The following is a 25,858-nucleotide window of genomic DNA, read 5'->3' as shown; positions in this document are numbered from 1 at the left end:
TCTTCCGATTGATTTGAAAAAGATCAAAATGGATCAGCAAGAACAAACAAATTTCGATTTTTGGCATTTTCATTTGTTCAACTATTCAAAATCAAAATTTTTTAAATTGAGTTTTAGTTTTAAAAACAAACTTTTATTTAATTAAAACAAGCATTTTTTAACCGCAAACTTAGTTTATTTTTTTGAGAATTGAGGTTTTAATAAATTTACAGAGTAAAATCATTAGGATAAACTTCTTGGCGGACCCTTGTGATATATTCCAAAATTTTCGGGAAATCTTTTTCGAGAACATCCGAAACATGAGTGTGGAATGGGTAGTATACGGTAGCCAGAAGACTGAATACGGTGGCGTCGGCCTGGAAAAAATTTGACGGATTTTCGTTGAAAATTAATTTCTGAATTTCTGAATTTCTGAATTTTTGAATTTCTGAATTTTTGAATTTCTGAATTTTTGAGTTTCCGAATTTCTGAATTCCTGAATTTCTGAATTTCCGAATTTCTGAATTTTTTAATTTCTGAATTTCTAAATTTCTGAATTTCTGAATTTCTGAATTTCTGAATTTTTGAATTTTTGAATTTCTGAATTTCTGAATTTCTGAATTTCTGAATTTCTGTATTTTTGAATTTTTGAATTTCTGAATTTCTAAATTTCTGAATTTCTGAATTTCTGAATTTCTGTATTTTTGAATTTTTGAATTTCTGAATTTCTAAATTTCTGAATTTCTGAATTTCTGAATTTCTGAATTTTTGAATTTTTGAATTTCTGAATTTCTGAATTTTTGAATTGCTGAATTTCTGAATTTCTGAATTTCTGCATTTCTGAATTTCTGAATTTCTGAATTTTTGAATTTCTGTATTTTTGAATTTTTGAATTTTTGAATTTTTGAATTTCTGAATTTTTGAATTTCTGAAATTCTGAAATTCTGAATTTTTGAATTGCTGAATTTCTGCATTTCTGAATTTCTGAATTTTTGAATTTCTGTATTTTTGAATTTTTGAATTTTTGAATTTTTGAATTTCTAAATTTTTGAATTTCTGAATTGCTGAATTTCTGAATTTCTAAATTTTTGAATTTCTAAATTTTTGAATTTCTGAATTTCTGAATTTTTGAATTTCTGAATTTCTGAATTGCTGAAATTTGAATTTTCCCTACTCACCGCTGTAATCTCATCTCCAAACAAGAATTTTCCCTTCATCGTATTCTGAATGATTTCCAAATCTTTATGCAAAAATTCATCCAATTCCTTCAATTCGAAATCTCCAATTGCTCCAGTATTCCTGGCATAAAATCGTTTTCCAACACTTGCTTTTACAAATGGGAGAAATAGGAATTTAAGGGCTTGAGGCATTCCAACAAGGCGATAGATGGTTTCGTAGAAAGCATGTTCAGCAGTTTTGAATCGATAGATTATGCTGGAAATTTTAGACAATTTTGACAAATAAAAACTGTTGAACAGACGGGAATTCAAAACTTGTAAAATTTTTTTAAATGTTGAAACTCAAGAAAAGTTTCAAAATACCGTATTTCCTCAAATAACCCAACCGAACCGCCCAACTAAATCGTCAACTTTGGACTCAATTATCTTGAGCTAAAGATTTAACGTTTGAGTGTATAAACGTATAAATGAGTTTAGTTTTATTCAAAGAATCTATGTATGAAGTTTCTTTGCAATATTTTTTAGATTTTGAAAAAAAAGGAAAACTTACTGAAAAAGATGGAAAAATGTCATTTTGCTCAATGCAACCGATTGGGTTTCCAGATCGCCGGAAAGAGTCTGAAAAATGTTTTTCTCAGAATTAAAAAACATTATATCGTTCAGATGTTAATGGAACTTATTCTAGCGGCTTTTGAGCTATTTTTGACTATTTTAGAAAATTTATTCGACAAATTTGAGGTACCGTAAAGACTCTAATAGAACGCCACCCGGACCGTCCGCTTTGAGCCTATATATCTCACTTCTTTTGAAAGATATCAAAAAGTTGTCAACTAATAAAATGTTTATCATGATATCAGCAACATTCTATTAGTTTATCACTTTTTGATATCTCTCACAGAAAAGAGATACATGGGCTCAAATTTGACGATTCGGGTGGCGTTCTATTAGAGTGTTTACGGTACTTTAAGGCAGTTTTTCAAAGCTATTTTTGGGTTTTTTTTGTAGATCTCTAACAATATCGGCAATGTTAAAAACATTTAGGATTCTTGAGAACTTTATTTTGACCCAATTATTTTCCTCATTTTCGAAAATTTCAAAATTCTTACCGGAATCTTAAAATGCGATTTCAGACGCATTTCAATGAGATCCGAATCCGAAATGTGGTCTCCATTCAATTCGATAAATGGTAAAAGTCCATTTCTGGATCGCATTGTTGTGCATTCAACGATCTGAAAAATTCTGGATTCTTGAAAAAATTATGACCCAGAAAGTCTGAAATTTGAGATTCTAGGTCACCAATGTCTTAAGTGGGTTAGGAATTTTCGAGGTTCTAAGACAAAAATCGACTCAGTAGCCTAGAAATTTTGGATTTCTAGGCCGCCAACTTCTCGGAAAAGATGCTCACCTCATATGGAATTTTATAAATCCTGCACAAAACTTCGATTTTCATACAAAACGGTGACAAATGTGGACAGTTCTTGAGTCTTCCATACTGATAAAGGTATACTGTATCTCGCTTGTAGTCCTTTTTTTGAATCTGAAACATTAAAATTATTTTTGTGGTTAATTAGGGATGCTCAATTAGGTGATTAACTGATTTTTTCAAAAGAATTGGATCGAGAATCCAAAAAATCTAGGAAATTAAGAAATTCTAATAAATTTCGAAATCTAAAAATATAAATATACCTCTGGTTTGTCTTTGATTTGTGGAGGAGTGAAAAGGTCCTTCAAATACATAAAAATGGCTCCAAAAATTAGAGAAAATAGAAGAAAACAACAGTCAAACATTTTTTTTTGGAAAGGAACAAGTAACAATTTCCTTGGAGAATTTCCAAGGTTGTTTTGTATTTATAGGAAGACCGCGGACAGATGATGACAATTATAGATAAGGAGAGAGAGAGAGAGAGAGAGAGAGAGAGAGAGAGAGAGAGTGAGAGAGAAAGAGAGAGAAGAGAATTAGACAGTTAGAGAAAGTGGTGGACTTTGTAGTCGCATAAGTGGAATCGGTTGGATGTTGTAGGTGTAAGAGGGGTAATTATGTATGTGTTTGTTGTCTTTTTTGGAGTTTGTGAAAATTTTGAAAGTTCTCAAAATCTCAAAAAAAATTGATGGAATTTCGAAATTTTAACTTTTTCCTGAATTTTCAAAAAAAAATTCAAATGTTGTTTTTTCATATTTTCACGCTTCCACGTGGGTTCAGGCGAGGGGGTCAGAAAGCGCGCCCCAGTATTTTTTTCGAAAATTCTCAATTGGCTGCTGAGAGTTCGTTGACTGACAATCATACTTTAATGCATTAGGCCGAGAAGACGAATATGTTTTTTTTCAATATTTTTCGATGTTTTCTTTCGTTTTCGCTCGTTTTTTCTCGTTTTTTCCCATTTTTTTCAGTGAAAATTAGTTGAAAAAAGTTACAACTTATTTATTAAGGTGAGAAGTCCAATGCAACCGCCTCGTGCAGTGATGAGTCAAGTGAGCGAATGGAAGAAAGCTCGATTTTCGACGTTTTTTTGAGGTGAGTAACTGAAATATGTAATGTTCCAATATTTATTGATTTTCTAGGCTCGAGTCATCGCTCCGTCAGCTCGCCCAGAAGTACAACTGCGACAAGTAGATCTGGAGAAAGTGCTACGATCGTTTCCCACCACATGCCAGCAACTGCAGAAAAAAGAAGTGCGGACACTCGAACGATCTTCGCATCAAGAAGAAGTTAAAGTAATCTTCATTAGCCTTCGTCCATCGGTTGCCGAAGACTGTCCGTCTCTACGCTAACATGATGCAGTACTTCCAGTACAGTAGAAGCTATTATAACCCTGACATAACATTTAGATAAAATTTGTAGGAATACTATCTCATATATATTTCGGATGTCATGTCCTTAGGTGATATTAAATACATTGAGGTTCTTCCATAATAATTAATTCTTTATTAGAGGTTATTCAATAATTCGTTCTATTTTCAGAGCAACCAGAATCCGGCATCCGATTGCGAAGACAACAACGACACGAGCTGTGCACATGAGAAGGCGGATGGATCATCGTGAGAAGTCGCATGGATCAATTGGGTTTAATAATAATTGTTATCTCTCTTGTTATATGCCATGAATCTCAATAAATGGTCATATATTGCCTTGCCCTTCCTCGGAAAATTTAGGGAGAACAGCAACATAAATGGAGCAGTATTCACCGAAAAAAAAACCGAATTCATAGCCTTCTGTATCGTTAAAAAACATTAGAAATAACCACGTGAAATCCACGTGTCATTTTGAATTAGATAATTTCGGCTGGCCTACGAGTTAGCTGGGGCGAGCTTTCTGACCCCTCGCCTGAACCCACGTGCGCTTCTGATCTTTTTCTAATCTCTAAACTTCTGTATTTTCAAAAAACATAAATTTTTCTAAAATCCCGAATTTTCGAATTTTGGATTTCTGAATTTCAGAAGTAAGGAACTTTCGAATTTTCGAATTGACAAATTTCCGAACTAATCAATTTCAGAAATTTCGATTTTCCTGGAATTTTTGAATCTTCCTTATACCGTAAACACTCTAATAGAAAGTCATTTGAATCGTCAAATTTGAGCCATTTCATCTCATTTTCTGTAAATGATATTAAGAAGTGGATAATTAATAAAATATTGCTGATATCACGATAAACATTTTATTAGTTGACAACTTTTTTATATCTTTCAAAAGAAGTGAGATATATACACTCAAAGTTGACTGACCGGGTGACGGTATCTTTTTTCAACGTTTTCAAATTCCAGAAAGCTTATATTTTTCAAATTTTTCATTTTCAAAAGTTTCAAGCATAATATTATACAATCACCTAAAATTGAAAAATACAAATTCAATTAAATTTTTTATTCTAAATTAATCAAATTTCAGTAAAATAAAAATAAAACAAATCTCTAGAAGTTTTACAGAACCAAGAAAAATAACCAATTACAATGTGAAATCTTTGGGATAAACTTCCTTTCGGACCCTCTCCATATATTCCAGAATTTTCGGGAAATCCTTATTGATAACATCACAATTATGATTGTGGAATGGGTAGTATACGGTAGCCAATTGACTGAATACGGTAGCATCGGCCTGGAAAAAACTTTGGGTGGTTTTTTTTAAATATTAATTTCTGATTTTTTCAAAAAATTCCATAATTCCAGCCTCTACTCACCGCTGTAATCTTATCTCCAAACAAGAATTTTCCCTTCATCGTATTCTGAATAATTTCCAAATCCTTATGCAAAAATTCATCCAATTCCTTCAATTCGAAATCTCCAATTGCACCAGCACATTTATTATAAACTGCTTTTCCAACGATTGCCTTCAGAATTGGAACAAAAATGAAATTCAAATATTTTGGAGATCCGAATCCATTCAGAAGTGTCTCATAGAATGCGTCAACGGCGGTTTTGAAGCGGATCAGAAGGCTAAAAGGGCGGAAGTTTGAAATAGAATATTCTAGAATAATGTATGGACATTTGGAGAAACCGATACATGAACTATGAAAAATTGAAATTATGAAAAATTGAAATTTCCGAAAATTAAAAATTCGGAAAACTTACAAGAAAAGATGATGATCTGCAAACTTGCTCAAGAGAACTGATTGAGTTTCCAGCTCGGCTGGAAGGGACTGAAAATTTAAAAATTACGGTTTTTTTAATTAAGAACTTTTTGGAAAGTTAAAATTTTTTTTGTTTTTTTGACAATTTTCCCCAAAAAATCAAAACTTCTAACCGGAATCTTGAAATGAGATTTCAGACGCATTTCAATTAGAGCTGAATCAGCAATATGCTCTCCATTCAACTCGATAAATGGTAAAAGTCCGTTTCTGGATCGCATCGTTGTGCATTCGACTATCTGAATTTCGAATTTCAAAAATGTGGCCTAGAAAGTTTGAAGTTTGGGATCCAAAATCCTGAAATTTGTAATTCTAGGCCATCTTTAAATCTCAGAGATTGGGTTACTAGGTCATCAGAAATAGGTTGCCTTGGAGTCGGTGGTGAAAAATGCATGGCCTAGAAACTCCAGAATTTGAACCACCAAAAAAAGTATAATATACTATATTCTGTGGCCTAAAAAATATACGCTTGTTTTTCTAGGCCACCAGTGTTTTGGGAAACTTAGGAATCTTACGGATTTCTCTTGAAAATCGTATGACCTAGATTCTCTAAAATTTGGTTTTCTAGGCTACGAACGAATTACTGAAGCTTTTGAAGTTGCCTAGGATTTCCAAGTTTTTGATTTCTAGGCCACTTGTGAGTTTCTAGGCCATCAATGGGTTTCTAGGCCAAGAAAAAAAAGTCAGTGGCCTAGAAACCCCAAAATTTGGGATTCTAGGCCACCGACTATTTGAAAAAAGATTCTCACCTCATATGGAATTTTATGAATCCTGCATAAAATCTCGATTTTCATACAAAACGGCGACAAACTTGGACAATTTTTGAGTCGTCCATACTGATAAAGGTATACTGTATCTCTTTTGTAGTCCTTTTTTTGAATCTGAAACTTTTTAATACTTTTCTCGGTTAATTAGGGATAATTAACTAGGTAATTATTTAATTTTTTGTTTTTTTTGTATTAAAACTCACCGCTGGTTTTGGTTTGATGCTTGGTGGTGTAAACAATTTTTTGAGGTAGACAAAAATGGAAAAAATTAAGAAAACCAAGAAACCGGTACAGAAATCTATCATTTTTCAATGGATTCCTTTGTTTTGGGGACGTCTTTTTATATGTTTTCTTTGTGATTTGATAAGAATTTGTGACTGATTAGGAAAGTAACAAATGTAGTTTATTGGGTTGAAAATAGTGTGTTCTGTAGGTAATACAAGTGTGGCAAATGTGTCAGTTGTAGGTGACTGATAAGTTTTGAAAAGGAAGATTTTGATTTTTTAAAGAAATATATAGTTTCGAAACATAGAATTTTTAGAACTCTTTAAGTTTTGCAATACTTGAAAACAAAAATTTCTAGGGAAATTTTTAAAAAATCAGAAATTCAGAAATTCAGAAATTCAGAAATTCAGAAATTTTAGAAATTCAGAAATTCAGAAAATCAGAAATTCAGAAATTTTAGAAATTCGGAAATTCAGAAATTCAGAAATTCAGAAATTCAGAAATTCAGAAATTCAGAGATGCAGAAATTGCAGAAATTCAGAAATTCAGAAATTCAGAAATTCAGAAAGTCAGAGATTCAGAAATTCAGAAATTTTAGAAATTCAGAAATTCAGAAATTCGGAGATTCAGAAATTCAGAAATTCAGAGATTCAGAAATTCAGAAATTCAGAAATTCAGAAGTTCAGAAGTTCGGAAATTCAGAAATTCAGAAATTCAGAAATTCAGAAATTCAGAAAGTCAGAAATTCAGAAATTCAGAAATTCAGAAATTCAGAAATTCGGAAATTCAGAAATTCAGAAATTCGGAAGTTCAGAAATTCAGAAATTCAGAAGTTCAAAAATTCAGAAATTCAGAAATTCAGAAATTCAGAAATTCAGAAATTCAGAAATTCAGAAATTCAGAAATTCAGAAATTCAGAAATTCAGAAATTTTAGAAATTCAGAAATTCAGAAATTCAGAAATTCAGAAATTCAGAAATTCAGAAATGCAGAAATTCAGAAATTCAAAAATTCAGAAATTCAGAAATTCAGAAATTCAGAAATTCAGAAATTCAGAAATTCAGAAATTCAGAAATTCAAAAATTAAGAAATTCAGAAATTCAGAAATTCAGAAATTCAGAAATTTTAGAAATTCAGAAATTCAGAAATTCAGAAATTCAAATTTTTTCAGTTTTCAATTTTTCACAAGAACATCTTTATTTTAAAAAAATTGCGAATTCAAAAAAAAAATTATAATTAGCAGTTTTCCATTGGAAGCTCCTGCACATTGGCATCAACTGGAACGTCTTCAATTTTGATTTTCGAAAATTCGAAATTTGCTGGATTTCGGAAAAAACCAGGTTCATAATCAATCTTCATAACATCTCCATTGCTCATTTTAAAAAACCAACCGATAAAAAAACCAGAGAAGTACGGAGCTCCCCATAAAATTGAAAGTTGATGGTGTTCCAGAAGAAATTTTATACTGATATTGCTAATTTCAAATAAAGAGAAATTTAACAATGCCTGAAATTTCAAAAATTGTTTAAAATAATAATTTCAATTTTTAAAAATTATAAACTTCAAGAAGTTTGAGAAATTTCAACATTATACTATTCAGTTAAATTCTGAAAATTCTGAAAATTTGAATAGTTCCAGAATTATCTGAATTTGTCGAAAACTTCAGGGTATTTTTTTCTACTTTACACTATTCAGAATTCCAGAAGATTCGAAAATGCTGAAACTCCAAAAATTTTAGAAAATAAAATTTGTCTCAATTTTCAAAAAGCTTTCGAAAAATTCTGAAATTCCAAATTTTCAGAATATTTGGAAAATATCAAAACACACCTTTCTCAAAATATCCAAATTTCGAACGGAAACCGATGTAAACGAAATTCTAGCAATTGAAAAATGAGCAATTTTTTTGACATTTCCACCCAAAGCAAAGTAGTCGCAATTCAATTTTTTCGCGTTTTTCCATTGCTCAGTCTCCATTATTTGCTCCATTCCCAATGAATCATGTCCTTCATGCTGTGAAATTTCAGGATTTTCAATGTTAATTTCTTCCAAAACTTTGGGGTTCAACAGTGGCAAAATTGACATCACCTGTGCTTGTTTAAATGCCGAAATCTGTAATTTTTTGGCTGGAATGAGCAATTTGAAAGTTTTGCTCAGTTCAGCTGGCAAAATGTGAACGATAGAATCTTCTTTACGAATCGACTCGACGGAAAATCGAATTCGATGAATTCCAAACAAGATTTTTGAAATTTCAGCACTTGCTCCAAATCAAAAATGACAATATCCATAATATCCTGATCCTCGAAAATTGTGGTTTTCTTCCCGAATTTTCTGGTTTTTTCCTTCCGAAAATAATCGATAAATGCATATGGGAATAAAGTTAATCGAATGTGATTTTCGTCTTTCACTATAATTTGAACGTTTTCAAATTTTGAATCCGGAAGCTTTGATGCTTTCAGATCATCGATGAAGTTCTTGAAATCTTGACAAACTTGGCGGAGAGTTAGTCTGAAACTATTTGAAGTTTTGGATTTGAAAAAAATCATATTTAAAAAAGAAGAAACTCACACTTCTCTAAAACCACAAAATTTTACGATTTCCTCTTTCACAAGATCCGGCATTTTACAGAGGGAAGACATATTTTTAGAATAGAAATTGAAAATTTTTTAAATGAAATAGAAAGAAACCCGAAGAAAATGATGTGGAAGGAAATGTAAAAGTTTTTTTATCTCTCCGACTTTTTATTGACTTCCCTCGCATCATTTTCTGAGTCGATGACTCAGATTCAGAGAAATTTCGAAATTATTCCGATAAACAAATAAAGTGTTTAATTAAAAAGATTCATTGAAAATTACAAATTACTGGCTTTCTGAGTTTTTGACTATTACAAATTCAGAAATGCAGAAATTTTTGGCTCTTTCCGGGAAGAGCGGTTCCATCGTTGGACCGCCGGTCCCAACGAACTTCGACAACGGTCTCATTGATCCGAGAACGATCCCAACGGTACAACAACGGTCCCAACCAGGCTTGCTCCGAAAACCCTATTTGGAGAATTTCGAACTTGTGCCATTTTTCGAGTGTTCTTACAGACATCTTTTCCTGGCAATATGGTGAAGAAGGGCCTAAATCTATAACATCAGAATGAAAAAAAAACCTTCGAAAAATATCCTGTTAAAAAGTACTGAAATTTTTAGTTATCAGAAAAATTCTCAATTTTGTCGCTGAAATATTTTTCTCATTTTTCCCTGTAAAACTGGTTGGGACCGTTGTCATACCGTTAGGATCGTTCTCGGAAAGCTGGGGCTGTTGTCAGAACGTTGGGACAGTTGAAGGACCAATAGGTCCGTTATCGGAACAATGGGACCATTGTAGAAGTTCGTTGGGACCGCTCTTCCCGGTAAGAGCCGAAATTTCTTCACATGTCAGATTTCCTAAAGTTCTTAAATTTCGAAATTTTAAAGTTTTTGAAATTCTGGAAAAATCACGAATTTTTCGGAAACCTGTAAAAATTTCAGAAATTCGAAAATTCCAAAAAAATCTGAAATTTGAAAAATTGAAAAAATATAATCCCAAAATTCAAACAATTATAACTTTTTGAAAATTTTTGATATTCGGAAACTTAGAAAAAAAATTAAAAATTGCAGAATCTGAGAAGTCTTCAAAAATTATTTCAAAAATCCAAAAAAAATTTTTACAAAAACACAAAAAAAAATTTTCCAAAATTTTGAAATTTCAACAAATCATCAAATACATAAAACAAATAACTGTTCAACAAATCAGACGACACAAAATTTCCTACTCTTTGGACTTGCTTCATCTGTTCAAATATCAATTTTGTAACAAGTGTGGGCGTAGAAAAATTTCAAACTACAGAACATTTTTCAAAATTCCAAGAAATACCCTGCGAGAACATTTTCAGACTATTCCAAAGTTTGGGTTTTGAGTCATCCGAAAAAAAATTCCAAACAAAATTTTTTTCGAAAAGTTCAAAATCTCATACTTGTTCATACTTGGACCAGAGACAAAATTTTAAAGCTGTTCAAACACCGAAAATCTAGTTTCGAAGCTCAAAAAAAAATGTTTGAAATACTCGGTGCATCTTTTGCATGGGCAGCAGATGTGCAAAGATACAGTATCCAGTATAAAAAGAAATGCCAAACATATCATCCTCACTTCTCAGCTCTTCCTGTCCTGGTCCGACAACTAGAGCTCAATCTGCAGGAACACAAAATGATTGCTCTCATTTCTTTGATTCTGGCTTTTTTGGCTCCACAGGCTCAAGCAGTCATCGGAGGAGATCTTAATTGTACTAGCTACAATGGAACAGCGGTAAGAGGATTTTTAGAATGTTCTAGGAGATTCTAGAACTAGATTTTAGCAGCTAAGAATGTTCTAGAATGTCCAGAAAGCTTAATAGAATTTTCTGGAATAGGGTTCCTATTGGTTCATGTCTTGAAGTCTTCAAAATTCAGAATTAAACGGTCTAGCTCTTTTTGGATTGTTTGAGAATTGTTCTTATGAACGTTTTGAATTATTTTTTAGTTTAAAAGTATCTTGTTCAGACTGGAATGTTTGGAAAATGTGAAACATTCTAAATTGACCATCTTGAAAACTCTTGAACTATTTTCTGAGTTGGGATGCTTTGAGAAACTTCAAGAACATTCTAATCTTCCCATTTTCCAGTTCGTGTGGACCCCAGCTGCCACGGCTTGCTCCAACGTCATCTCCGACTCATCGTGCGCCATCCTCTACCCTGCACCAGTCGTTGCCGATGGATACCCAGCACCAAACATGGACCAACAAAGACCATTGGCCTGTTACACAACCGCCACAGCCACTCCAGCCGCCATCGTTCAGGATATGAAGAAGGCTGCAATGGATAACTGCCCAAGAACTTGTGGATTGTGTTGTCAGACCAGTGCTTACAGTTGTGCCAATGTTGCCTGTAAGTTACTTAGGGTACTGTAAGCTTGGGGTACTGTAGTATGAGAAAGCAGATGGATTCTCTAGAAGCGACTCATGAAAAAGCGTTAAGGAACTAACCTAACGCTGAGTCTCTGCTGTAAAAAGAGGTATTTTTGAAATACCATAATAATCTGACTCTAAAGCATTGCAACTCATAGCATGCCTCATATGCTCATTAGTAGTCGGTGAAGTTAGCTGAATTTCTACTTCTACCTCTCTTATATCCTCAAAATCAAGGCTACGCAGCCGGTCGTAGCATTTCGGTCAATGTATTTCTGGATAGCTAGGATACGGTGGTCTACCGGTTCTGATGTTTTTCTGCATCAAGTCATAGACCTCTGAAAGTACTTCCAAGCAAAATCTTGATTTTTGGGACTCTGAACAAAACGGTCATATTGAACTTTCCGGCTTAAAGGCCCTTTGGATAGGCTATAAAGATTTATGTCCAGTAAAGTCCCCCTTGAAGGTCCCTTCTAACACAAATCCTACTGTATTCCAGTCCCCCGTCTCAACTGTGCCACAATCACCAACTCTCAATGTCTCTCTGCCGCCTGGCGTACCATCATCGCCACCGACTGCCCCTCCGCGTGCGGATTCTGTAACTCTGGTGGATGCGTCGACGCTGTCATGGATTGTGCCAACGACCGTTCCATCTGTACCGGCGTTGGAATGCAAGACTTTGTGAATACATACTGCCAAAGAACCTGCAATAGATGCGCGTCCTCCACTACGCGTTCCTCAGTCATCTCCTCGGCAACCTGCACATCATACATTGCCGACTCGTCAACCAATTGCAGAAACTGGAGTACCAATGGATTCTGCACGAATACATTCTACACTTTGGCTCAAAGAAGATCATATTGTGCCACCACTTGCAGAATTTGCTAGATATCTCTTTTTTTGACAAAACTTAAGACCAGGCACGGGAAAAGCTGATGAGGACGACATGTAAAAATCTTTAGTGGATAATTTCTTATATTTTATGCCTGACCAACATAAAAACTCATAAAGATTTTTGAAACTGAAATTTGTATTTATCATTTGCATCTTGTGTCTCCAAAAACTGATACTGATAAGACCTTCTGATCAGTGTTGTTTCTCCTGACCACCATGTCTTTATAAACAATTATTTGTTGCAACTTAAAACTTTGTTCATAACAAAAAATTCACACAGAGAAGAAGGAGATTACCAATCAGAAACTGGCCGCTTCTCAATCCACTTGGCAATTTGTGGAATTCTCTGAACATCCTGAGAATGCGTCTTCATCTCTGGGTACTCATCAAAAAGACTCTCTCCCTCACGTTTGAGCAAGTCAGCTGAATGCTGAGCAACCAACAGATCAATCCAGGTCAAAGAATCTCCAACCAGGAATCCATGTCCACTGGATTTCAAAGCCTTCGACAAGAATCCGTAGTGTTTTTTGAATGCTGGAAGATATACAGTCTTGTACAAAGTGTCTGCGTCTCCTTCGGTGTATCCGAGCTTCACAGCGAGGTATGGACGTGCTTCGGCATAGTAATCTTTGAATTGATCAGCTAGAGAATTGACTTGAGCCTCTTCGAAATGAGTTTTCCCGTTGATGCCAAACTCGCGAGCAAGGTAACGAGACATGGCGTGGGATTGAGCAAGAGGCTTTCCGTCGATGGTGAGCATTGGGAGTTGGTTGTATGGGGCTTCTGGAATATAGTGGTTTGATGAAATTGGAGCTCAAATTGAAATTTGTAAAATTGAAGAAGTGGAATTCCACAAAAAAGAGACTTTTAAAGATTCTGAATTTATAGATTTTTTTTATATTTTTGAAAATTTCTTGGAACTTCTAGAACGTTTTGGAACTTTTTGATTTTTCTGGAAATTTCTGAAATTTTGAGTAATTCTTGAAAATTGAGGAATTTTAAAGAAGTATTTAAAAAAATGCGAACATTATCGAAATTTTCGAAATATAAAATCTGGAATTCTCAAAGCTTTTACAATAGGTTTAATTGATTTTTATAATTCAAAAATTCAAAAATTCAAAAATTCAAAAATTCAAAAATTCAAAAATTCAAAAATTCAAAAATTCAAAAATTCAAAAATTCAAAAATTCAAAAATTCAAAGATTCAAAAATTCAAAAATTCAAAAATTCAAAAATTCAAAAATTCGAAAATTCAAAAATTCAAAAATTCAAAAATTCAAAAATTCAAATATTCAAAAATTCAAAAATTCGAAAATTCGAAAATTCAAAAATTCAAAAATTCAAAAATTCAAAAATTCAAAAATTCAAAAATTCAAAAATTCAAAATTTCAAAAATTCAAAATTTCAAAATTTCAAAAATTCAAACATCTTCATCTCAAACTCACTTCCAGCAGCCTTGTACTCTTCCCATTGCTCATCGGTGAGCCGTTGATCTTCATATTCCTGCCCGGCGTAGGCAAAAATTTGGCGGCAAATCTCTCCAGCGCCACGTCCATCAAAATATGTCAGTTTGTAGGAAACCATGTTTTTAGAATTGAAAAAACTATTTTCGATATTTTTTGTTCAATTTGAAGCAGTTTTATATACTAGAAGCATTTGTCATCAGGCGTATTTGTCATTCAGGCGTTTTGATGACAAAATATCTAGAATATTGTGAAATAATTTTTTTTCGTACAAAACTTTTCAGTGCAAAGACCGAAATTTTGTACTACGTGTGTACTAAACAAGCAAAATAAGATGACATTGGAAAAAGAGCAGTGATCAGCGGGTATTATCAGTATCAGTTTTTGGAGACACAAGATGCAAATGATAAATACAAAATTCAGTTTCAAAAATCTTCATTAGTTTTATGTTGGTCAGGCATAAAATATAAGAAATTATCCACCGAAGATTTTTACATGTCGTCCTCATCAGCTTTTCCCGTGCCTGGTCTTAAGTTTTGTCAAAAAAAGAGATATCTAGCAAATTCTGCAAGTGGTGGCACAATATGATCTTCTTTGAGCCAAAGTGTAGAATGTATTCGTGCAGAATCCATTGGTACTCCAGTTTCTGCAATTGGTTGACGAGTCGGCAATGTATGATGTGCAGGTTGCCGAGGAGATGACTGAGGAACGCGTAGTGGAGGACGCGCATCTATTGCAGGTTCTTTGGCAGTATGTATTCACAAAGTCTTGCATTCCAACGCCGGTACAGATGGAACGGTCGTTGGCACAATCCATGACAGCGTCGACGCATCCACCAGAGTTACAGAATCCGCACGCGGAGGGGCAGTCGGTGGCGATGATGGTACGCCAGGCGGCAGAGAGACATTGGGAGGAGGTGATTGTGGCACAGTTGAGACGGGAGACTGGAATACAGTAGGATTTGTGTTAGAAGCGAGAATTGGAGGTCTTTCCGGAGGACTCGTATATTAGAAGAGGCTTTTGAAGTAGTCGTTACTAGACATCAAGACATGTAGCCTATCCAAAATGCCCTATGCCAGCGACTTTTAGAGGAATTATAGATTTAAAGTTTTTGGATTCGTCTAAAGCTTCGGTTTCGTCTTCAGCATTTTTTCCTAGCTATCGTAGTGTTTAAGATATGCGCCTTTGAAGATTATGACCGGCGCCTGAAAAAAAAAACGCAAATCTTACCATAGCAACCACACGGCCTTTAGGCCGCCAAAACCAAGAGATACCTATTGGCCTGTGGACCGAGAGCTACAGAACATGATTATCGCCCTAGGTCAAGGATAATGGATTAGGTGTTTAGTGGGTTACTGTAACTAAACGTCGCTAGACCTAGGGCCGCTCACATTTTACACTACTGTACAGTACTGTTCTGATTGGAATCTACATTGAGTACGGCCTTCAATTTGACAGTCTTGGTCAAGAACTTTAAAATCGTCAAGGAACGCAAGGCAGTTGCCTTGACAGGCTTCTTGAGAATCCGTCTGTTGTCTGATTCATACTACAGTACCCCTGAAAAATTCTAACTTACATGCAACATTGGCACAACTGTAAGCACTGGTCTGACAACACAATCCACAAGTTCTTGGGCAGTTATCCATTGCAGCCTTCTTCATATCCTGAACGATGGCGGCTGGAGTGGCTGTGGCGGTTGTGTAAAACGCCAATGGACTCTTCTGGTCCATGTTTGGTGCTGGGTATCCATCGGCAACGACTGGTGCAGGGTAGAGGATGGCACAGGATGAGTCGGAGATGACGTTGGAGCAAGGGGATTTAGGAATACGTTGATGGAAAGTTTCGATTGATAGTTTTAGAATAGTACAGCTCGTACTGAATAGTATAACTGATTCTAAAGCTTTCTAGACAGTCTTAAAGGATCCTCAGGAAGTTCTAAACTGTTCCATTGTCTTAAAGGATCCTCAGGAAGTTCTAAACTGTTCCATTGTAGCTATTACAATTAAGATCTCCTCCGATGACTGCTTGAGCCTGTGGAGCCAAAAAAGCCTGAATCAAAGAAATGAGAGCAATCATTTTGTGTTCCTGCAGATTGAGCTCTAATTGTCGGACCAGGACAGGAAGAGCTGAGAAGTGAGGATCATGGATTTGCCATTTCTTTTTATACTGAGTACTGTATCCTTGGACATTTTTTGAAACTTTGCACAGATGCTTTTCTGTACAAGTTGCACCGACTAGTTTTGTTTGGACAGATGTTTTTTGAAGGGCAAAGAATAGACCGAAATGTATTTTGAAACTGAATAAATCTGGAAACCCTTTTATATTTTCTAATTACAGTTTCTGAATTTCTGAATTTCTGAATTTCTGAATTTCTGAATTTCTGAATTTCTGAATTTCTGAATTTCTGAATTTCTGAATTTCTGAATTTCTGAATTTCTGAATTTCTGAATTTCTGAATTTATGAATTTCTGAATTTCTGAATTTCTGAATTTCCGAATTTCTGAATTTCTGAATTTCTGAATTTCTGAATTTCTGAATTTCTGAATTTCTGAATTTCCGAATTTCTGAATTTCTGAATTTCTGAATTTCTGAATTTCTGAACTTCTGAATGAAAAACTTTTATTAGAGAAAAAAAAGATCAAGAATCCAAGTTTTATTAGAGAAAAAAGATCAAGAATCCAAGTTCCTCGAAGTTACAGACGGTACAACAATCACTGTAGCAGGTTTTCTTCCAAATGTCACTCCGAAAAAATTTAAAAACTCTCTGATATTGCTCAGAATAAAACTGCGATACGGTGAATGTATAAACAACATGATAAGGGTTGAGAATAATCCGAAAGTTGAACAAACCGCAACAGAAATATTATTCCATTTCTGTGAATAAAAATCAAAAAAGAATTCAGCGAAGAAAAATAACAGTGGCAATACAATAAATGGTATTGGGATCACCATTTGAATATGCATCGACCTCAAGAACGTTTTCTGCATTCTTCTAGTTTTTTCCGACATAGTTCCACGATTTTTCAGCTTTTGTTTCAATTTAATCAAGAAAAAGTATAATTGAACGTTCAGAAAAACTAGAAACGCAAGTATGGTGTACAATGCAGTGTATAAATCCTCGTTGATTATGTAGAATTGTAAATCGAGAATTTCCGAAGGTAGGCAAGGAAATTTCTAAAAGGGAAACAAGTTTTTTGGCGTTTTTTAAAGGTGGGGGGACAGGAGATTTTTCGTAGTTTTTTTGTAGCTAGAGTATGCATTCTACCGTGACGGTGTACAACGCTTAATGTCACTCTGCGTACAGCTGTCGTCCTCGCCTTTATGTATGCAATCCGGCGCCGGCTGCCTCTTTGCCCGCGTGGCTCAGTCGGTAGCGGCGCCGCACCCTCAATACTAGTCTCGACAAGTTCAACTCCTCGAGGGGCATATTTAAACGGAATTTCGAGAACATTATTTTTTTCATGTCCCCCCACCTTTAATGATATTTCTCTGTAATTAAGTCTAGCAAAATGAGCGAAAAAGATCGAACATTTGATGGAATCGAACTCGGGTTTTCTTCTTTTGTGGCCTCTCCTGGCCCAAACAATTACCTTCGAAACCTCCGACTTCAACAGTTTTGGATTTTCGGGTGCGGCGAGATAAAATGGAAGACTGAAAAATGGGACCATCGCATAGTTCCAAATAAGCCAAGGCACTCGAACTTTTCCCCATATCCAATGAGCATCACAAATTACCATATATCGATTTTCGAAAATTTGAAGTGCTGAAAGGAACATGGATTCTACGGTAATCGTCAGGAAACATGTTTGGACTATTGGATCGACTCCAAGTTGTTCAAAAAGGCCAACTCCTGACACAATAAAACTTGGTGCCAAAAAATATGGTGTCACTATGACACTAAACACCAAATCAAAGAGAAAAGTTAGAAAATGATAGTTAATCATGGCAGTTTTGACGGATTCCATAGTTTTGGGAGTTAAGAATAAGATACAGTAGGCACCAAGTATATGGATTGGTATCGATAAGCATCCTAGGATATGGAGGGAAGAATTAAGAAAATCCGGGCTGTCTAAATACGAAAACTTGTAGTTTTCGGAGCAATACGTTGCCATGGATTTGAAAAAGAAAACTTGATGAAAACTTGAAATCGCTGAAAAAAATGCACCTGTTTCTAGAAAGATGCCAATCAAAAAAGCTGTCTATATTTTTCAGTAATAATTTTCATTCATATTCTTGAATCCATGGCAAATTTTTGCAAAAGTCCAGATTACCTTATCTTATCCCTTCATATTCTAGGATGCTTATCGATACCAGTCCACATATTTGGCGCCTACTGTACTTTACTCATAACTCGCAAAACCGTGAAATCTGTCAAAATTGCGATGATCAACTATCATTTTCAAACTTTTCTTATGGATTTGATGTTTAGTGTCATGGTTTTCACCTATTTTTTGGCTCCTATAGTTATTGTGTCGCCAGTCGTCATTTTTGAAAAACTGGGATTATTCTACAGGGCAAGAGCATGGTAACAAAAGATCCGCGCAAGCAATACCGCCGTGCCACATTCCAGAAGAGACTCATGGATGTTGTGACCAGGGTTGCAATCTGACGGGCTGGCCGGCGGGCCGGCCCGGCCCGGCCGGTAAAGCCCGGCCCGCCGGCCCGAGGGAAAAAAAACCAGGGCCCGGCCCGGCCCGGCCGGCAGGCAATTAATTAATATTTTTTCTGATATTTTTTTTTCTGAAACTTTCAGACCCGTGATCTTGTCACAAAGTTAATGCCGTCAGCTATTCCCTCCACTACTCAACCCACCTCATCGCAGAAGTCAAATCTAATTGCAAAGTTATATCATTCGGTCAGTGACCAAGCGAACTCAACATCCACTTCTTCGGAAATCTCAAGATATCTCTCCGAGTACTACGATCCTTCAACGAACGAATCGGTTGAGGAGTATTGGAAAAGAAAAAGATTCGAATACCCCGGACTGTACTCAGCAGCACTTTTCGTTTTTTCGATTGTTCCCTGTGAAGCCATGTGTGAGACTACGTTCAGCACTGCGTCGTTTTTGTTAGATAAAACAAGAACAAGATTACTGTACAAGCGTGTGGAGATGGTCGTTCTGGGTTCGCAAATAGCCACGAAATTTCCACACTGGCTCGACTGATTCTCTCACTAATTGTAGTGATTTTTCTAGTTAATTTTATGTCACTTTTCTATCTTCTTTGTTGGATTGGTTGATATGAGCTTTAATTTTCTCCCCCCGGTTTCCATTTCTTTGTTTCCCCTTGTTCATTTATACGGTTTTTACATTGTTATGCTACTTGTTAAGAAATAAATTCAAATAATTCTTCAATAATTTCTGTTTTATCTTAAATTCGAACGGGCCGAACCGGCCGAACCGGCCGGGCCGGAGAAAAAATAATCTCGGCCCGGCCGGTTGCAACCCTGTTTGTGACAAACAAAGGCAACCGCGTCGAACAAATTTCATAATATCATTTTTAGAAAGTATTCAATGAACTATTGCTAAGTTTTTATGTGGATACTTATCATTTTCCGAAAGTTACATCACTTTTAACACACATTTTCTGTAGTTCTCGGGCATCGACCCATTGTCATATATACAAAAAAAACAAACAGTTCCAAATCAGTTGGTAATGCATACAGTTAGTACACTTGAACTTCTAAGAGTTTTGAGGATACTTTTGATTGGCTCCGCCCACTTTGGTCCGATATCCAGAACTTTTTGTTATTTCAAAAGACCAAAAAAGTAGGGTCTCATCTTCCAATAGAAAACTTCAATTTTTCGTGTTTTTTGTATTTTCTCACAGTTTTTTCAAGTTTTCGTCCTCATGGGACTGCGTGTCAACAGATTTCTTTGCAGATTCAAAATTCTCATAAAATTTTACTATAGAAAATTTTACACTTGCAAAAAATCAGCAAATTTGTAGGACCGAAATGACTAATTTCACGAAAATGTCGATTTCTTCGACTACTGAAAAATTTCGAAATTTTTTTTGGTTTTAAAGGAGGCCAGACAGGAAAATTTTCAAAATTCTAGTTTTGTGATATTTGAAACAGTACAGTCAGGAAATAACAACGCACACCAAACCATAACTCCCTGTTACTGTACAAGCGAGAACGCGAATGTTCTTCCACGCGGCGGCTAAAGCGGCGCTCACTCCTCGTTTCATAATCGTTTTAGCGGCAGAAGCCGACAAGCGCTGTGTGGTGTAAAGGTGAGCGCGCTTGTCTGTCAGTCGCCCATCGCGGGTTCAACTCCCATATGTCCGTTTTCGTTTTTTTTTTCTGTTTTCATGCTGCGACATCATAGAATGACCGAATAACTAAAAAACGTCGGGAATAATTTCCTAACATTGAAGAAATTTAGTGTATAGCAGCAATATTGAAAAGATTTTTGACCAAAAATTTTTTTCATCCAATTTTTCGATAATGTTGGTCATGAATAACCTCGAAAATTCGTAAAAATTTAAAATTCTTCAAAATTCTAGAGTAGCTTTTTATGGGTACCCGATTCACTATAAGAAGTGAAAAACTGATGAATGGCCAAAAAATGCAAAAACAAAAAGTTTAAAAGAAGGTGGGTTCGAACCGGCAAAACAAGATTACCAGACAAGCGCGCATACCCCTCGGCCACCGGACCACGCTTTGCAATGGTGAAAGGTGGTGGTTAAGAAACCGGTGTTTGTGAGAGGGGAGTGGAGGAGGGAGCTCGTGATGAAAAGTTGAAATTTACATGCTTTATTGGTCGATTTTGGAGCACAAATATCTCGGCTCTCCGGTCCATTTAGCAAAATTTGAAAACTGTTTCAGAACCAGGGAATGACCTTCTTTCCGATGGAACCACTGGTATGTCTCGATCGCGAGGTAAGTTCTGACCATTCCCTAGTGAGTACGGTTTTACCCTAACAGCAGCTCCAACAACTGAAAATTGCATCGAATACTTGAAATTGGTTAACTTTTACTGCTCCCGAACAACTTTTCAATAGTTACAAGAAATCTTGTATAATAGGAACGCTTTTTAACGATTTTTTTCTATAATCGAGTAAAAAATTTTTTGAAATTCACAGTCTCTTATTTTGACTTTAGTTTGATTGAAATGATAAGATAAGACAAAATTGAAAAATCAAAAATCACCAAAAACTAGAATCTATTTTTCTCTTCTCTTTTTTTGATAACATTTTTTTTTCATTGATCAAAAAATGACCTTGATTTACCTATTCATTTTTTCTATTTTCTTATTCTTTGTCAGCTTTTTCTGGAAAACTATAAAACGAATTTTGCGATTCCGAAAGTTTGATAACAAGGTAATTAAGTAATTAAGTAATTAATTGCTCCATAAAATTATATATTCAGATTCCTGGTCCTCCAACAAGTCCAATTTTGGGGAATGTTCAAACTTTTAGAAATAAATCTACAGTCGGTAGGAATTTTTTTAAAAATTTTATTCTCCAAACACTTTTTCAGAACTCAACCAAATCTTCCTGGACGCTGCTGAAAAATGTCGAAACTCCAAGTCCAACTACATGAAGTATAGGATTTTGGATAAACTTTTTGTGCTTCCACTTAACGGGAAATCTGCGGCGGTTAGTGAACTTTAAGCTCAATTATCTTGCTTCCTATGAAAGATATCAAAAAGTTGTCAACTGATAAAATTTTTATCATAATATCAAAAGTATTTTGTCAGTTAATTACTTTTTGATATCTCTTACAGGAACCGAGATAAATTAGAATTGGTAGAATTTTCCGGATTTTTGAAATTTCATTTTCGAAAATATCAGCATTTAAAGATATTTGAATATCTCAAAAATTGTACAAGATTCCGGATTTTTTATTTCAATTTTGTTTAGAAATTCAACAAATTCAAGTAAATAAGATTTGAAAAAAATTTCTAGGATTTCAGTAATTTTTTTAGAATTTTCCTAATTTCAACATTTTTCAAATCTTCAAAAAAAATTTTAAAATTCCAGAAAATTCTAGAATCATCTTCGGAATTGAACAAAGGAGACGACTATGATTTTTTCGAGCCATGGTTAGGCGGTGGAATTCTAGTGGGCCGAGGCGAAGAAAAATGGAGAACACATCGAAAATTGTTGACTCCATCGTTTCATTTTGCAAAATTGGAAGGATATTTGGAAGTTTTCAATACGGAGTCAAGGGTAAGAAAGCTATTGTAAACCAGCCTGTTTGCAGCGCATCCGGCGCTTCAAACAGCAGGCTGGTGCGCCTTCGGCGCGATTTAATCTATTTATTTTACTGTTCGTCGCTCGGCTCCTCATTGTTTCTCAAAAGTTCAAGTCAGAATATACTCAATTTTCAAGCTTTTCAAAATGTGCTGACAACCTGACAGAGAGAGAGCGACGCAACTGCACTTGATGTGTTCTGCCTACACCGTTCACTGTGGTGTTCTAATTTTCTTAAAGGTGGGGGGACAGGAGATTTTACGGGGATTTTTGGGGCCAGAGTATGCATTCTACCGTAACGGTGTACAACGCTTAACGCCACTCTGCGTACAGCTGTCGTCCTCGCCTTTATGTATGCAATCGGGCAGCGGCTTTCTCTTTGCAAGCGTAGCTCAGTCGGTAGCGGCGCCGCACCTTCAACACTCGCCTCGACAAGTTCAACTCCTCGAGGAGCATATTTAAACGGAATTTCGACAACATTATTTTTCTCATGTCCCCCCACCTTTATTATCCTTGTCTGAGAAAAAAAAGGTTGAGACGCAGAGAAAAAGTGTCTGTGTCTCCACCTTATGTGTACTATTTAGGCTCTCCGCTTCGATATCGCTACCGTATTCAGACTGCAAAAAATACTCTCTAACCTTTTTTTTTTCTCAGACAAGCATAATAACATTGATTTTTTAGGTCACCATGCTAAATTGCCTAGAAGTGACCTGATATCCACCTGGTGTGTTTTCTAAGCCATTTACTATGACGGCCTTTTTTCGTCATATTAGGCCGACCAACTTTTCGAGCCTAGAAATGTCTTAATACTTACCTATTGCGTTTTCTAGGTTATGTACCATAGCTTAGCGAAAAACAAACGGAAGACTAAAATTTTTAAGGAATTGTCGAATTTTATTCAAATTCTAAAAAATTCTTTCGGTGGATCCGTCTAACTGCAAAACCAATACGAAAATTCGATTCTAACGTATTGTCCAATCCAAAATTTCCAAGTTTAATTCCTAGATTTTCCGTCTTCCGTCTTCCGGTTTCCGTTTTCCGACAAAAAAAAATTGTTCCGTTTCCGTTTTCCGTCTTCCGTGAAACGAAATTGTATTTCCGCTCAACACTGGTTACCTCACATTGAAATCATGAGAAAAATGTTCAATAGTTTTCCACGACTTCTCGGAAATTTTTTCAAAAGAAAATCAAACACTACTTGTCAGAAACTTTTGTGCCATATTTCTTCCGATCAATAAATTATCAAAAGAAACATTCCGAAAATCATTCTTATCAGTCTTATAATGAACAAGCGAAGATGCGTCTCTTTGTCTATCTCTCTGTCTGTTTGTCAGCAAATTTTGAAAAGCTTGAAAATTGAATACAATTGGACATGAGCTTTTTGAGAAAACGTGAGGAGCAAAGCGACGATCAAGTAAAAACTATATTAAATCGCGCTGAAGGCGCACCAGCCAGTTGTTTGAAGGGTCGGATGCCCGGCGAACTGGCTGGTTGATCTTAATCGAAGTTAAACATGCTCATTTTTAACGAATTCTCAGCTACACGGTCAACGCTGGCGAAGGAGCTAAACTTCCCCATTTTCCAGATCCTAGTCTCCTGCCTCGACGAACTCTCTGATTCTTCAAACCCCATTGACATCTTCCCATACATCAAACGATGTGCTCTTGACATTATATGTGCCGCAGTGATGGGAACAAAAGTCGACGCACAATTATATCACAATCATCCCTATGTAAATGCAGTGGAGATGTTCAGTGTTCTTGTGGTACAGTACCCCAAACCTGCACATCTAACTTCACAAATTTATGTTTCAGATCGAAAACGCTATCAATCCGATTTTCCAAATCCCGCCGTTATTCTGGTTGCTCGGATACCAAAAGCAAAAAGAGGAGTGTATAAAAGTGATGAAAGAATTTTCAACAAGTGTAATTTCGGAGAGGAAAGCGGCATTGGATTCTGGAGAAATAGAAAAGGAGACTAAAAAACGTAAAATGAATTTTCTGGATATTCTACTGAAGGAATCTTCCTTGTCTCCAGAAGACGTCCGGCAGGAAGTTGACACTTTTATGTTTGCGGGTCACGACACTACGACAAGTTCAGTGTCATGAGCGTGCTGGAATCTTGCTGAAAACCCGGAAATTCAAGATAAGGTGTACAAGGAGTTAGTGAAGGTGTTTGGAGGGGATGAAGATGTGACTTATGAAAAAATGAGCGAATTGGAGTATACAGAACGAGTATTGAAGGAATCGAAACGTTTGGTTGCACCAGTTCCAATGGTTCAAAGGAAAATTATTAGTGATATGGAGATTGGTAAGCTGATAAGAATTTTCAAAATGGAAAAACTTTTAAAAATACTATTTGTGCCGGGAACTCTCTGATAGAATCACCTCTTTAGGCTTTCAACGTTGAGCCAATCTATCTCAGTTCCTGAGAAAGATATCAAAAAGTTTTGAACTGATAAAAAGTATAATTTTTTCCAAACCAAAATAATCGGAAAAAATATCACTAATTTTTTTCGTAAATCAAAACATAAGAAATTGATTTTTTTCTCACAAAAAAGTATCGAAAATGTAAACTTTTTTGTATATTTGTTTTCGGTCATTAAATGTGGGGAAGCATGAAAGAAAATAATGTTCTCCATATTCCGTTTAAATATGCCCCTCGAGGAGCTGAACTTGTGGGGATGAGGATTGAGAGTGCNGNNCTGNTTCCAAATGCTGCAAACGGGCTGAAATAACACACGGCATCCGATGAATACGTGTATGCCGCGTACTTGGAAAAGAACAAAAAAGATTATGATGATTGATTGTTCAAAATTTGCAAAAAAACATTTATTTTCAATAAAACTTTTAAAAACTTTCTAGAACCTGGAAGAAATTCAGAAATTCAGAAGTTCAAAAATTCGAAAATTCGAAAATTCGAAAATTGAAAATAATTATCTCCTTATCAATTTGACTGGAATTCCATTAGACGGTCTGGCAATTGGCTGAAAAAAATAATTCCCAAACAAAATGTTCAGATTCTTTTTTCAAATTTTCAAACCTCCAATGCTGGCTTAGTCACTCCACACGGTTCTAAACGGAAGTTTCTCAAAATATGAGCAATCATGACTTTCTCATTAATTTGAGCGAACTTTTGTCCGACACAATTTCGAAGTCCAGCTGAGAAAGGAATGTAGTCAAAAGCGTTCCGTTTGGAGATTTCGTCTGGTAGAAACCGATCAGGATCAAAAATTGCTGGATTCGGGAACACTTCTGGATTCTTATGGATCAGCATTGGGGAGATGGAAATGTTTGCTCCGGATGGGATGGTGATGCCGTCTAGAAAAGTTTAGTTTTTAGAATTTTTCTTTGAAATTTCTAGTTTTGGAATACCGTTTTTTTTAACCGTAGATAATTTCCGTTTTTTGATACCTTGAAGGTGGGGAGACAAGAAATTTTTCGGATGTTTTTTTGGAGTTAGGGTATGCATTCCACCGTGACGGTGTACAACGCTTAAAGGTGGGGGGACATGAAAAAAATAATGTTCTCGCAATTACGTTTAAATATGCCCGTCGAGGAGTTGAACTTGTCGA

At 35.5% G+C, this 25,858-nt stretch overlaps 11 protein-coding genes across 11 annotated transcripts in view; 4 read left to right on the top strand and 7 right to left on the bottom strand.

Annotated features, from left to right (window-relative positions):
• Positions 1-206: 206 nt before the first annotated feature.
• Positions 207-2,945, bottom strand: CBG22845 (the record flags this gene model as incomplete). The annotated part of the gene is made up of 6 exons (XM_002638251.1): positions 207-356; positions 1,158-1,413; positions 1,708-1,775; positions 2,264-2,386; positions 2,563-2,694; positions 2,844-2,945. The coding sequence occupies 6 exons, from the start codon at positions 2,943-2,945 to the stop codon at positions 207-209; spliced, it is 831 nt and encodes a 276-aa protein (XP_002638297.1).
• Positions 2,946-3,596: 651 nt separating this feature from the next.
• Positions 3,597-4,197, top strand: CBG22846 (the record flags this gene model as incomplete). Its single annotated transcript, XM_002638252.1, has 3 exons — positions 3,597-3,626; positions 3,717-3,869; positions 4,117-4,197. 3 exons carry the CDS (start codon positions 3,597-3,599, stop codon positions 4,195-4,197), a joined length of 264 nt encoding a protein of 87 aa, XP_002638298.1.
• Positions 4,198-5,094: 897 nt separating this feature from the next.
• Cbr-cdr-1 lies at positions 5,095-6,845 on the bottom strand (the record flags this gene model as incomplete). Its single annotated transcript, XM_002638253.1, has 6 exons — positions 5,095-5,244; positions 5,327-5,582; positions 5,718-5,785; positions 5,890-6,012; positions 6,523-6,654; positions 6,744-6,845. 6 exons carry the CDS (start codon positions 6,843-6,845, stop codon positions 5,095-5,097), a joined length of 831 nt encoding a protein of 276 aa, XP_002638299.1.
• Positions 6,846-8,000: 1,155 nt separating this feature from the next.
• Positions 8,001-9,400, bottom strand: CBG22848 (the record flags this gene model as incomplete). Its single annotated transcript, XM_002638254.1, has 4 exons — positions 8,001-8,270; positions 8,592-8,887; positions 8,998-9,269; positions 9,330-9,400. The coding sequence occupies 4 exons, from the start codon at positions 9,398-9,400 to the stop codon at positions 8,001-8,003; spliced, it is 909 nt and encodes a 302-aa protein (XP_002638300.1).
• Positions 9,401-10,991: 1,591 nt separating this feature from the next.
• Positions 10,992-12,614, top strand: CBG22849 (the record flags this gene model as incomplete). The annotated part of the gene is made up of 2 exons (XM_045238412.1): positions 10,992-11,067; positions 12,226-12,614. 2 exons carry the CDS (start codon positions 10,992-10,994, stop codon positions 12,612-12,614), a joined length of 465 nt encoding a protein of 154 aa, XP_045097673.1.
• A 298-nt stretch (positions 12,615-12,912) lies between these two features.
• On the bottom strand, positions 12,913-14,204 carry Cbr-gst-38 (the record flags this gene model as incomplete). The annotated part of the gene is made up of 3 exons (XM_045238411.1): positions 12,913-13,232; positions 13,276-13,403; positions 14,083-14,204. The coding sequence occupies 3 exons, from the start codon at positions 14,202-14,204 to the stop codon at positions 12,913-12,915; spliced, it is 570 nt and encodes a 189-aa protein (XP_045097674.1).
• Positions 14,205-14,638: 434 nt separating this feature from the next.
• Positions 14,639-15,813, bottom strand: CBG22851 (the record flags this gene model as incomplete). The annotated part of the gene is made up of 2 exons (XM_002638257.2): positions 14,639-15,027; positions 15,660-15,813. 2 exons carry the CDS (start codon positions 15,811-15,813, stop codon positions 14,639-14,641), a joined length of 543 nt encoding a protein of 180 aa, XP_002638303.2.
• A 940-nt stretch (positions 15,814-16,753) lies between these two features.
• On the bottom strand, positions 16,754-18,048 carry CBG22852 (the record flags this gene model as incomplete). Its single annotated transcript, XM_002638258.2, has 2 exons — positions 16,754-17,257; positions 17,674-18,048. 2 exons carry the CDS (start codon positions 18,046-18,048, stop codon positions 16,754-16,756), a joined length of 879 nt encoding a protein of 292 aa, XP_002638304.2.
• A 557-nt stretch (positions 18,049-18,605) lies between these two features.
• On the top strand, positions 18,606-19,247 carry CBG22853 (the record flags this gene model as incomplete). The annotated part of the gene is made up of 2 exons (XM_002638259.1): positions 18,606-18,680; positions 18,837-19,247. The coding sequence occupies 2 exons, from the start codon at positions 18,606-18,608 to the stop codon at positions 19,245-19,247; spliced, it is 486 nt and encodes a 161-aa protein (XP_002638305.1).
• Positions 19,248-21,303: 2,056 nt separating this feature from the next.
• The window catches only part of CBG22854, a gene marked incomplete at both ends in the record, with an annotated part of 5,118 nt that continues 563 nt past the window's right edge, over positions 21,304-25,858 (top strand). The window contains 7 exons of the mRNA XM_045238410.1: positions 21,304-21,408; positions 21,458-21,524; positions 21,569-21,687; positions 22,072-22,260; positions 23,870-24,049; positions 24,099-24,270; positions 24,430-24,594. Of these exons, the coding sequence (XP_045097675.1) occupies positions 21,304-21,408; positions 21,458-21,524; positions 21,569-21,687; positions 22,072-22,260; positions 23,870-24,049; positions 24,099-24,270; positions 24,430-24,594 (997 nt within the window). The remainder of the gene's footprint in view (positions 21,409-21,457; positions 21,525-21,568; positions 21,688-22,071; positions 22,261-23,869; positions 24,050-24,098; positions 24,271-24,429; positions 24,595-25,858) is intronic.
• Positions 25,220-25,755, bottom strand: CBG22855 (the record flags this gene model as incomplete). Its single annotated transcript, XM_002638261.1, has 3 exons — positions 25,220-25,270; positions 25,327-25,604; positions 25,659-25,755. 3 exons carry the CDS (start codon positions 25,753-25,755, stop codon positions 25,220-25,222), a joined length of 426 nt encoding a protein of 141 aa, XP_002638307.1.

This window comes from Caenorhabditis briggsae, assembly GCF_000004555.2.
Source record: "Caenorhabditis briggsae complete genome, chrV, whole genome shotgun sequence".
In the NCBI taxonomy this organism is placed as follows: Eukaryota; Metazoa; Nematoda; class Chromadorea; order Rhabditida; family Rhabditidae; genus Caenorhabditis; species Caenorhabditis briggsae.
This window is presented reverse-complemented; position numbering and strand designations above follow the sequence as displayed.